Consider the following 12,388-nt stretch of genomic DNA (forward strand, 5'->3'; position numbering starts at 1 on the left):
GGTTTGTATCCAGGCTGTATCACATCCAGCCATGATTGGGAGTCCCATAGGGCGGCCCACAATTGGCCCAGTGTCTTCCGGGTTTTCCCGCGGTAGGCCGTCATTGTAAATAAGAATTTGTTCTTAACTAACTTGCCTAGTTAAATAAAGGTTATATTTAAAAAAATAAAAAAAACTGCTTATATCTTTGAAAGTGCCTACAGTGTATGTATGTGTGTCACTAATTGATTGATTATTGGCTAAAGATCAAACTGGATCTGTCCCCATGTTTGAATAACATAATTAGCACTCTCCTAATCTCTTCTCTCAGTACTATACATACAGCACATGTACTCTGGACATCGTTCCATATACCTGAGGCTGTTTTCATACCACACTGTTGATTTAAAGTATTTTTTTTGGCAGATCCTGATAATGTCTTTAGAAAGACCATTGTGTTCAGTATCCTGACTCGTGCGGGAGACAGTGCCTCCATCCCCTGCCTAGCAACCGACCCGAGAGTGGTCAACCTGCGCCTGGAGCCATGCCATGGCGGTGCCCTCCCTAATGGTCTCCACTATGCTGCCAGCCTGGAGCGGGGCATGGTTATCTATGACACTAAGAAGGCCTTTGAGGGCTGTTACATCTGCACTGGCAGACTGAGCGGTGCCCTCGTTAAATCACACAGCTATGATCTGACTGTGCGACCAGGTAAAATAGCATTAACTGTGTGTGCATCTGTGCATGTAGGCACTAACACAATCACTCCTGTGTTTGTGTTCTGGGATGTGAAGTACTGTATCCGTGACATAGTTTATTTGATATTCTCACATGTTTTACTCAGTCCCAGATGTGCCCCCAGTGATTGAGTTGCGTGGGCCCAAGAGGGTGGTCCTGACGCGGGGCCAGAATCTCACCCTGACCTGCAGCACCACCAACGTCAATGGAGACATCAAGCTGAAGTGGGCTGCTCCGCCGGGCACGGTGAGAACCCTTTTCCCTCTCTCTGAGGGGTTGGCCAGGGAGGCTGGAGGGATACCTATAGGACAGCTCTCCAATAGACTGATTGGAAAATATATTTTTATTGAAATAGAGCAAAAGTTAAATGTCTTTTTTATATTTGCTAGAGAGTCCAAAATGCTCCAAGTCTGAAAAATCAGTATCTTGAGAAATTAGTGTGATGTTCAGTTGGCTGTGTGTGTGTGTTTACTGAGTCTCAGGGTCCTGAGGTGTGTGCATGTATGTGCGTGAGGTAAGCCCTCCTGTCCCCCTGCCCGGGGAGGGAAGGAATGCAGCCCAGACCAGACAGGGTTAATCTCTATAGATCTCTGGGTGTTGATTGACAGGATGCCGTGTGGGCTTCGTATCCACAGCAACCGGCAGTGGAGAATGGCTCACGCATTCTGACTGAGCCCATCACACACGTCCGCAGCGCTACACTCCAAGTCAACTTTGTCGGGACACAGGATTCTGGGAGATATCGATGTGAGGGTCAGAATGAGAAGGGGATCAGCTCTGAGTCAATCTGGCTGGACGTCTATGGTGAGTATATGGCATTGCAGTGCACTTCTGATCTATATTGAAATTCTCCATTTGAATGGGTTGTAAACATAAGTGGAAATGGAGTGGTTTTGTTAAGAAGAGTCAAAGGTATTTTCATGTGGGTGACTGTCAATGTGTCTTACCTGTGGGTTGTTGAATGTCTTCCAGATAGAGGTTTCATCAACCTGGCTCCGTCAGATAACAGTTCTGTGCGTGTGCGTGCTGGGGAGAGTCTGTCCCTGCATGTGGACATGGAGGCCTATCCCAAACCGCATACCTTCTCCTGGAGCTTTTCAGGCCAGCAGCTAAGGAACACCTCTGATCATGTCATCACCAAACAGAACCACCGACACAGGTACACACACACGCAAACAAACACACACACTCATCCACCAGGGTTTCCGTTAGGATAATTTGACGCAATTCCCCAAGAATGTTCAAGGGACCTTGACACAACGTTCCAAGAACATCCTGGGGATGTCCCCGGGACCAACCGGTAACAAACAGGCTGACCTCGGTCGTCAGTTGAACAATGTTTCCTCATTGGTGCGACTGGCTTCCGGGTTAAGTGACTGGTGTTAAGAAGTGTGGTTTCGCGGGTCATGTTTCGAAGGACGCATGACTCGACCTTCGCCTCCCGAGCCTGTTGGGGTGATGAGACAAGATTGAAATTGGGGAGAAAAAGAAGGTAAAATACCACCCAAAATTATATATAATAAAAATACACTGAGACAACTGGGACCATCACCTGACAAGAAGCTCCAGGGGACCATGACACAATCCCCCAAGAATGTTCAGGCGACCTTCACACAACGTCCCAAGAATGTCCTGGGGATGTCCGCGGGACCAACCGGTAACTAGACAAAGCCTCCAGGGGACCATGACTCAACATCCCAATAATGTCCTAAAAATGTCCCTGGGAATGTCCCTGGGACCAACCGGGAACTAGAAAAAACCTTCAGGGGACCATGACTCAACGTCCTACAAACCTGAGAACGTTTCATTGGGACCATCACGTGACATCCTAAGGACGAGTAAAATTAATGTCCTAAAAAGTTCCTGACATGGTCCTCAATAACATCCTGGGCACTTCAAGGAAACTAAACAAAGGTCCCCCAAAGAATGTTCCATTGGGACTATTACACGATTTCCTGAGGACTAGTAAGATGAAAGTCCTGAGAATGTCCTAAAAAGGTCCTGACATGGTCCTCAATGACGTCATGTGAACTTACAGGGAACTAGACGAAGGTCCCCCAGAGAACATTCCCTTGGTACCATCAATTGACGTCCTTAGAACCTTCCCAGAACGTTAGTGGGATAACATAGTAGGAATGTTGCAGAATGTCATCTGGACGTCCCCTGTTTGCTGGGTAGGTCTATTGATGTAATAATATAAAGGAAGAGAGGTTTAGGCCTAGCCCCAGAGAGATAGAGATATGCCTGTGGCATGCTACAACACTGACATTAATTCATTTATACTTGTCTGATAGGTTTCTGTGTCTGTTATACAGATATAAGCGTACAGAAAGAGGCTAATTCGTAAATTGTCAATTTTATTATTTTTTTGAAAGATGAGCATCATATTTTTATATTATGGAGTCATTCTGGTAGCCCTAAAACATTCTTCCTCACCTCATTCAGCTGTCAGTCATTTGGAGCACCAGTGCGCACTGCCTTCATATAATAGACCTGCAGTATATGGGGTCTCTGAGGGGTCTTTGGCCTGGTTTACTAACTACCTCAAAGAGCACAGTTTATAAATTCAGAAAATCTGCTGTCTCAGCCATTGCGTGTCACCAAGGGAGTACCCCAAGGCTCGATCCTAGGCCCCACGCTCTTCTCAATTTACATCAACAGCATAGCTCAGGCAGTAGGAAGCTCTCTCATCCATTTATATGTAGATGATACAGTCTTATACTCAGGTGGCGGCTCCCCGGATTTTGTGCTAAATGCTCTACAACAAAGCTTTATTAGTGTCCAACAAACTTTCTGAACACCTCAAAAACAAAGGTTGTGGTTTGGTAAGAAGAATGCCCCTCTCCCCACCGGTGTGATTACTACGTCTGAGGGTTTAGAGCTTGAGGTAGTCACTTCACACAAGTACTTGGGAATATGGCTAGACAGTACACTGTCCTTCTCTCAGCACATATCAAAGCTGCAGGCTAAGGTTAAATCTAGACATGGTTTCCTCTGTCGTAATCGCTCCTCTGTCACCACAGCTGTCAAACTAACCCTGATTCAGATGACCACGTTACTAGATTACGGAGACGTAGATCGGCAGATCGGCAGGTAAGGGTGCTCTCGAGTGGCTAGATATTCTTTACCATTCGGTCATCAGATTTGCCACTCATGCTCCTTATAGGACACATCACTGCACTCTATACTCCTCTGTAAACTGGTCATCTCTGTATACCCGTAGCAAGACCCACTGGTTGATGCTTATTTATAAAAACCCTCTTAGGCCTCACTCCCCCCTATCTGTGATATCTACTGCAGCCCTCATCCTCCACATACAACACCCGTTCTGCCAGTCACACTCTGTTTAATTCCCCAAAGCACACACATCCATGGGCCGCTCCTTTTTTCAGTTCGCTTCAGCTAGCGACTGGAACGAGCTGCTAAAAACACTCAAACTGGACAGTTTTATCTCAATCTCTTCATTCAAAGACTCAATCATGGACACTTACTGACAGTTGTGACTGCTTTGTATGATGTATTGTTGTCTCTACCTTGCCCTTTGTGCTGTTGTCTGTGCCCAGTAATGTTTGTACCATGTTTTGTGCTGCTACCATGTTGTGTTGCTACCATGTTGTTGTTATGCTGTGTTGTTACCATGCTGTGTTGTCATGTGTTGCTGCCTTGCTATGTTGTTGTCTTAGGTCTCTCTTTATGTTGTGTTATGTTGTCTCTCGTCGTGATGTGTTCTATATTTATATTAGATTTTTTTTTATTTTTAATCCCAGCACCCGTCCCCGCAGGAGGCCTTTTTGCCTTTTGGTAGGACGTCATTGTAAATAAGAATGTGTTATTAACTGACTTGCCTAGTTAAATAAACGTTTAAATAAAAAAAATCAATAAAAATAATAGGCTATTAGCCACACCACACCAAATCTTCACAAACGTTTCTACATTTTATTAGGGTAATGTCAAAAGCAAGTCAAGCCATTTGTTTTTTGGGAAAATACAAACAGGATAAATTATATTGCGGTAAACACAACATTATAGTTGGAACTTATTTTGGCCAAAGAAACTGGCTCAACAAAATTAAACTATGCACTTACAAACTGGTTTAAACCTTCACAAAAGTTTTAAACAGGCTATATTGGAGCAATTACCAAGAAAGGCTAGTGCATACCATACCCAACAAATGACAGCAATAGGTTAATGAGATTTATTTTACAACATGCCTACTTATAACCCATCTTAAACAAAATACGGAGCACACAATTAAAAAGACAGATCGAACTTAATTTAGCCAATGAAAATCTCAAAATAATTAAATAAAACACATTTAGCATATTTTAAATAACTGGTTTGGGTTAATAAATAGGTCTACAATAATAACAATGATCTTTTAAAAATAACAATAATGATAAATTATTATAAATACAAAAATATAAATGAATGAAAAATGTCTTCCTACCTGAAGAGTGTGTTGCACAGTAGCCTACATTTGTCTGCGCCAACATTCTTCTCATCTTTGTTCACTACAACATTAAAACTGTTCCATACGGAGGACTTTACCCTTGTAGCAGGGCTCCAGATGAACATTTTCCCCTGGTGGCACCAGCCTATGATTTGGTTTTACCCCCCAAAAATGGTGCCATCACACAATAGAAAAAAATAGTAGGCCTATCATCTTATAAAGTCATTCACAGTGTAATAGACTACAGAGATGGTATTTTTTATTTTACCTTTTATTTCACTAGGCAAGTCAGTTAAGAACAAATTCTTATTTTCAATGACGGCCTAGGAACAGTGGGTTAACTGCCTGTTCAGGTGCAGAACGACAGATTTGTACCTTGTCAGCTCGGGGATTTGAACTTATTGAAGAAATAAGTTGTGTAATTATCTTGTGATGTTGGGATTCAAAATATTTGAATGTGCAACCTAATCCAGTAATATGTCATGCATTGTGGGTAGACAATGATGCAATGGTTGTTATATTTTACTTTTCAAATAGAGCTCCAGAATTTTCAGATTTTTGTTGCTTGCATCCTTATGTGCTCTAATATCATAGGCTGATTTATTTGGGGCTAATTCACCACTGAGTAAGTGGAAAATCAAAATACATTAGCGATATCACTAACTCTAAAGATAATACCCACTCATAGTAGCCATGTATTAATTTAACAGTACATTTAATGTGCAAAAAAATGTCCAATGAGGCCTATGCACTCCGAATGGCCAATGCACATTTCGCTAGCTCCATATCTGTAAAAATAGTTGCTATTGAGCTTATAATTGAAGAGTTGAGAAATAGAAAGTATACCTACAGAAAGCTGAGAACATCTTCTCTCCATCTGTGACAACAGTATAGCTGTGTTTTCCCAGCAACTGGATATTCAAATGTTATACAATTAGAACACTTTTCTTTCTCCCAGAGCATTTTTTTTCCCCCCAGGAAAGGAGAGAGAGATAGAATGGCTCGCTGGACACAGAAACAGGCCCCAGCGAAACAGGTACAGGGGCAGGCAGGCACACACTTTCATGACAGGAATCATGAGGATAATGAACTTTACTGTTTGACCTAATCATGTTTTTAACCTCCTAAAAAATGTGTTTTTAGTGAGCTGAATTCATGTGCAGCCCGCACCGACGCAACCAATCATTTTTTTTACTTGCACAACCTAGTCAAAGGGTCGCAAAATGCAACTAAATAGTCAGTCTGGAGCCCTGCCTTGAAGACTTTTCACTATAGGCGTACTCTCTAACTTTTGTTTTACTCAATGAAAAATGCCTCCATCTTCGCAATCAACATTAGGCTAGGCCAAGGTTCATCTCTCGCTTTCTTTCCTTCCTCAGCCGCAGGGCAACCCCGGAGAATTGGACGGAATAAAAATGTAAAAAATCTGCCAAAATCCGGCAATTACTGGCTAATGGGAACCCTGACACACACACACACACACACACACACACACACACACACACACACACACACACACACACACACACACACACACACACACACACACACACACACACACACACACACACACACACACACACACACAGAGTCTTGCACAGCTAACCTTGTGGGCACATACAATTCAGTCCCATTCAAAATCCTATTTTCCCTAACCTATACCCTAAACCTAACCCTAGCGCCTAACCTAATTCTAACACTAATTCTAACTTTAGCACTAAACCCCCTAGAAATAGCATTCGACATTGTAGGGACCAACAACTTGTCCCCAGTTGGTCAAATTTTCATTAGTTTACTATCATCGTGGTGACTTCGGGTCCCAACAAGTATAGATAAACATACACACACACACACACACACACACACACAACAACAAAAAAGTATAGTTAAACACGTCCACACACAAATACAGAACAACACACTCTCCTTGCCCTGGGCCTACCACATGATGAATATGTTCATTACACCCTCTCACTGAAATGTAACACCTTTGGTTCCTAACTGGCCCTGGGTCATTGAGAGATGATTACACTTTTATGCAACAGCCAGCCTTTCCCTGGCTCTGCTTTACCACACTCCAGAGCTGCCTGAGAAATTCAGTAAAAATGAATTAGTGCTTCTGGGCTTTTTGTGTGTGCTGTAATACTGTGCAGTTAAACTGTGGGGAAATAACCGTCTTTCTGGTGGTAAAGAATCATTGGGCAGTTGCTGAACCAAGCCTGGTACTGTGTTAATCATGAGGTGGTTTACTTAAATAAATCAGCTGCAATAACACCAGTTGTTTTTTTACATTTTGTGGTTGATTTAATCACCAGGTACAACAGTGAGCTCAGGCTGGTGCGTTTGAAAATGTCAGAGAGTGGGGTCTACACCTTTTATGCCTCCAATGGTGATGCAACAATCAATCAGTCATTTACCGTCTACGTTATCAGTAAGTCATGACATTATATTATCTTAAGGTGCCCTGGAGCCTCACATACATTATATTGGGAAATGTGCAGTCTGAGACTTCACTTCTGCATACTGTCAATATGATGCAATTGATCATTAACATGATGTGGCATTTACGACCAGATTTTCACAGACCATTTGGCGTATGTGTTAAAGCCCAACACCTCTTTCGCCCCCCCCCCTCCCCCAACCATCAAAACTGCAGTAATCCAGAGCATAACGGTTGATTTATATGCTATATATACCCACCTGGCATCAACACTAACATGTTTGTGCTCAGGTAAACCAGAGATTGTATCTCATGATGGCCCAGTTGATGGACAGGTGCGATGTGTAGCTGAGGGATACCCTGCCCCACAGATCACCTGGTACTACTGTGAACAGCCTTATATGAGGTGAGATCACTGGGGTAACACACACACATACTCCCAATGATATGCTATGATTGGTCTGTGTTGATAGATCGAGGGGAATTTAGAAATTCAACTGTAATGACTTAAAGGGATATTTCAGGATTTTGTCTATGAAGCCCGTTATCTACTTCCTCCGACGTTGCTCTTCATAATATTTCTATATATCTTAATTCCATTATTTTACTTTGTAGATTTGTGTGTATTGTTAGATAATACTGCACTGTTGGAGCTAGGAACACAACAATTTTGTTACACAATAATATCTGTTAAATATGTGAAAGCAACCATTAAAATTTGATTTGATTTGAGAAGACCTTAGTGAGAGGGTTTCAAAATGCTCTATTTGTCTTGACCTTCCCAGAGAATAAGCAGAAGTGGGATTGGACAGGTGTTATTTGTTGGTGGACTGAACTGATCAAGGTTTGGAGAGGTGATTTGTGATTGGTTTGTTGGCTTGGAATGAGATGAACGTTATGATTTGGGGATTGGACAGTATGTTCTCAGAAGTTATTTATAATGATGATGGCAACACCAATCCCAATGAGTCAGAGGCAATTGGCTAATCATTATCCAATCACTTTCAATTAGGATCAATTCAACTTAGAGCTGTCCAACTCAAACAAACATGCCTATAGTTACCCTTGCCATGTGTATTTTATTGTTTTGTATACTTAAGGTACTAGGTGATGGTATGAAATGTCTTTAGAATGCCTCGATGTTTAAAATCAGCCTTTATTGGCCCACACATCCAACTTTATTGGTACACACAAATAAATAGTCTCACACTCTCTATATATAAACTCCCAGTAATTTATACCCAGTAAACTGAGTTTCTATATTTTTATAGAGTGTGCGGCTCTCTTTATTTATTTTTTGATGGCTTGCAGTTTATTTGCCGTTAGTCAGCAGCTCCACACTAAATAATGTTCTCTGAATGTGCTCCAGCTCATGTTATTTATTAGACTATTAACACACACATACTGCACACACATACTGTACACACGTACACTGAAGAAGCTCTGAGATGTTCTTTAAGTGTGACTTGGCCTGTCAGTATGTGGAAAACAGCTGCTGTTCTTGGTACGGTGCTGTGAAATGTGGAGCCTTGCTTGGGGCACTCTCTACTTCTTCCAATCATTGTGCTCTACTTCAAACAACAGACTAATCCCCAGCCTTTTCCCTTTCAACATTATAGCTGTCATCATAATGTAACTTGATGATATTGGATAACACATGTTTTCACTCTGTGGACTTTGTGTACCTCTAAGGTGATGTTGTTTTAGCTGATGTGGAGGATCGTATGGGTTCCTTTAGTTTGCGCTGGAAGACTGGCATGGTTGGGGATGGATTGATTTAGCCTGGGACAGTGATGTTTTATCTGGGAACATTGATTTAAGACCAATGTATGTTCGTATGCGTCATGCCCCAGTGCTGTCCAAAGACTCTCTGTACCTGGCTGTTGTTTTGAAGGACACTTATGGTGAACACAGTTGGGGAAAGAAGGGATGGTTGACTCTAAATTACCTGCATTTCAATCCAAATTTCCTCACTTTTAAATGTCCATGATCTAATGTGAACCCTTAGTCTCCCGTTTGTATACTCAGTACATAACAGTACATTCATCCGTTTTACAATAACAACTGCTGTGTTTAGTGCCACATGAAACAATGGACTCAAAGCTACTGAAAACAACATCCAAATTCAGTCACACTAGTTTGGTAGACAGTTTGTCCCGTTGTCCCCCTCAGGTGCTCCCACCAGATGAACGCCACTCAGGAGGAGCAGGACATTGTCACAGTGACATTGTTGAGTCCTTCCTTTGGGAAGACGGAGGTGGAGAGCAGGCTGAACATTACCAAAGGAAGATTCCACACGCTGGAGTGTGTGGCCACCGTGGAGGGAGAGCAGGACTTCACACTGTTCTCTATCAGTGGTGAGTTGTGGTGACACACACACACACACACACACATACATACACACACACATACAGTTACTGGGAAGGTGCTGTCTGTACCTCTGTGATAGGATTGAAGCTCATCATCCTGCTATGTGTGTGCGTGACTGTGTGTGTCAGCAATTATTCCTGGATAAACACATGCACGCACAACCGGTAAAAATGTGTTGTTTTTAAGAGGTGAATTTTGCATAGCCTTGCCTTGTCTCACCTTGAGCAGAGCACTTTGCAGACTCCATGAGAAAAACACAGACCCCTCACTCTCCGGAATCTACCGGCTCAGACAACTTATCTCTCTGGACCCATTCCCAGGAACTTATTAGCATTCAGTATTTTTCATATTAGCCCAGATATGCATTCATAAACCGATGTCTTCCTTACTAGCCGATAGCTGTGTTTTGTGAATGTGAACAATGGACTATTTGTGTACCTCACAACTGTTGGCCTAAAGAGGACTCTACTCTACATAAACCTGCCATAAGGTTCCTAGAGTACTAAAGTAACCCTCCTCTCACTCACTCACTCACTCACTCACTCACTCACTCACTCACTCACTCACTCACTCACTCACTCACTCACTCACTCACACACACACTCTCTCTCTCTCTCTCTCTCTCTCTCTCACACACACACACACACACAGTATGTTGTGAAATCTGTGAATGTAATGTTTATAAAATTGTATAAACTCCCTTAATTTTTCTGGACCCCAGAAATAGTAGCTGCTGCTTTGGCAGCTGCTAATGTGGATCCATAATAAATACAAATACACAAGCAGTATACACAAGAGTCAGGAGTTATTGGCGGGGGGCTTGGGGGTGTTTATGTGGTCCTGGTGTCAGCTAGCCTGTCCGTGTGTTTTTAAATTTATGTGTTTGGTGTTAATCCCTAGGATAGCCCTATTTTGGGATTATAATTAAGTACAGTGTCAACAAACCTAGAGAGGACACAGTGACTGGAAGGTGTCTGTGTTTGGTTGTCCCCCTACAGACTGGCTATCCCATTCAGGCCTCTCTCATTATATATATTTTATAGACAATACTTAATATGAAATATTCATAAATGAATGTCGTTAACCTTTCTGATCTCCCCATCCCGGATCCGGGATCGTGAATACAGACTCAAGCTCTTTACCATAACGCAACGTTAACTATTCATGAAAATCGCAAATGAAATGAAATAAATATGCCATCTCTCAAGCTTAGCCTTTTGTAAACAACACTGTCATCTCAGATTTTCAAAATATGCTTCTCAACCATAGGAAAACAATCATTTGTGTAAAAGTAGCTAGCTAGCGTAGCATTTAGCGTTAGCATTAGCGTTAGCATCCAGCACGCAACATTTCAACAAAAACATAAAAGCCTTCAACTAAAATCATTTACCTTTGAAGAACTTCTGATGTTTTCAATGAGGAGACTCTCAGTTAGATAGCAGATGCTCAGTTCTTCCAAAAATATTATTTGTGTATTAGAAATAGCTCCGTTTTGTACATCACAGTTGGCTACCAAAAAAAAAACGAAAATTCAGTCCTCAAAACGCGAACTTTTTTCCAAATTAACTCCATAATATCGACTGAAAACATGGCAAACATTGTTTAGAATCAATCCTCAAGGTGTTTTTCACATATCTCTTCGATGATATATCGTTCGTGGAAGTGTGCTTTCTCTCCTGAATCCCAGGAGAAAATGCCCGCACCTGAAGATTACGCACAAATTTAGACAAAGGACACCGGGCGGACCCCTGGAAAATGTAGTCTCTTATGGCCAATCTTCCAATGATATGCCTACAAATACGTCACAATGCTGCCGACATCTTGGGGAAACGGCAGAAGGTCTAAGCTTATTCCTGTCGCATTCACAGCCATATAAGGAGACATTAGAAAACAGAGCTTCAGAAATTCTGCTCATTTCCTGTTTGACGTATCATCTTGGTTTCGCCTGTAGAATGAGTTCTGGGGCACTTACAGACAAAATCTTTGCAGATTCTGAAACTTCAGAGTGTTTTCTTTCCAAAACTGTCAAGAATATGCATAGTCAAGCATCTTTTTGTGACAAAATATCGCGCTTAAAACGGGAACGTTTTTTATCCAAAAATAAAATAGCGCCCCTAGAGATGCAACTGGTTTAATGCAGTACTACATTACATGAACTACATTACTTTCCATCTGTAATTTGTACAGGTCACCAAGAACATTTCGGTCAGACAGCTCATTCCTTCTCCCATTATGTCTAACCTGAGGTGCAGAGTTACAGCTGTTTCTCTTTATGTGGATCAAGGTCGTTTTAAGTTATACGCATCATCAACACTCACCCAAACCATTTCTCAATTTGGTTCATCTGAATGTTTACGAATGACTTGGATTTTGACATAGATCTTACCCATTGATAGAGGTTCAAGATTAAA

The 12,388-nt window shown here is 41.9% G+C and overlaps 1 protein-coding gene across 4 annotated transcripts in view; it reads left to right on the plus strand.

Moving 5' to 3' along the window:
• LOC110524560 (mast/stem cell growth factor receptor Kit) overlaps positions 1-12,388 on the plus strand; it is a 40,113-nt gene that overhangs the window by 9,314 nt on the left and 18,411 nt on the right. The window contains exons 3-10 of one of the 4 annotated variants that reach the window (XM_090235993.1): positions 406-690; positions 824-963; positions 1,326-1,521; positions 1,690-1,876; positions 3,741-3,810; positions 7,483-7,598; positions 7,899-8,013; positions 9,780-9,964. In XM_090235993.1, the coding sequence (XP_090092119.1) occupies positions 1,846-1,876; positions 3,741-3,810; positions 7,483-7,598; positions 7,899-8,013; positions 9,780-9,964 (517 nt within the window). In that variant the 5' untranslated portion in view covers positions 406-690; positions 824-963; positions 1,326-1,521; positions 1,690-1,845. The remainder of the gene's footprint in view (positions 1-405; positions 691-823; positions 964-1,325; positions 1,522-1,689; positions 1,877-3,740; positions 3,811-7,482; positions 7,599-7,898; positions 8,014-9,779; positions 9,965-12,388) is intronic. The other 3 variants (XM_090235994.1, XM_036978396.2, XM_036978397.2) reach the window with 3 other exon arrangements.

The sequence above is a fragment of the Oncorhynchus mykiss genome, chromosome 5 (assembly GCF_057628025.1).
Source record: "Oncorhynchus mykiss isolate SJ-2025 chromosome 5, ASM5762802v1, whole genome shotgun sequence".
In the NCBI taxonomy this organism is placed as follows: domain Eukaryota; kingdom Metazoa; phylum Chordata; class Actinopteri; order Salmoniformes; family Salmonidae; genus Oncorhynchus; species Oncorhynchus mykiss.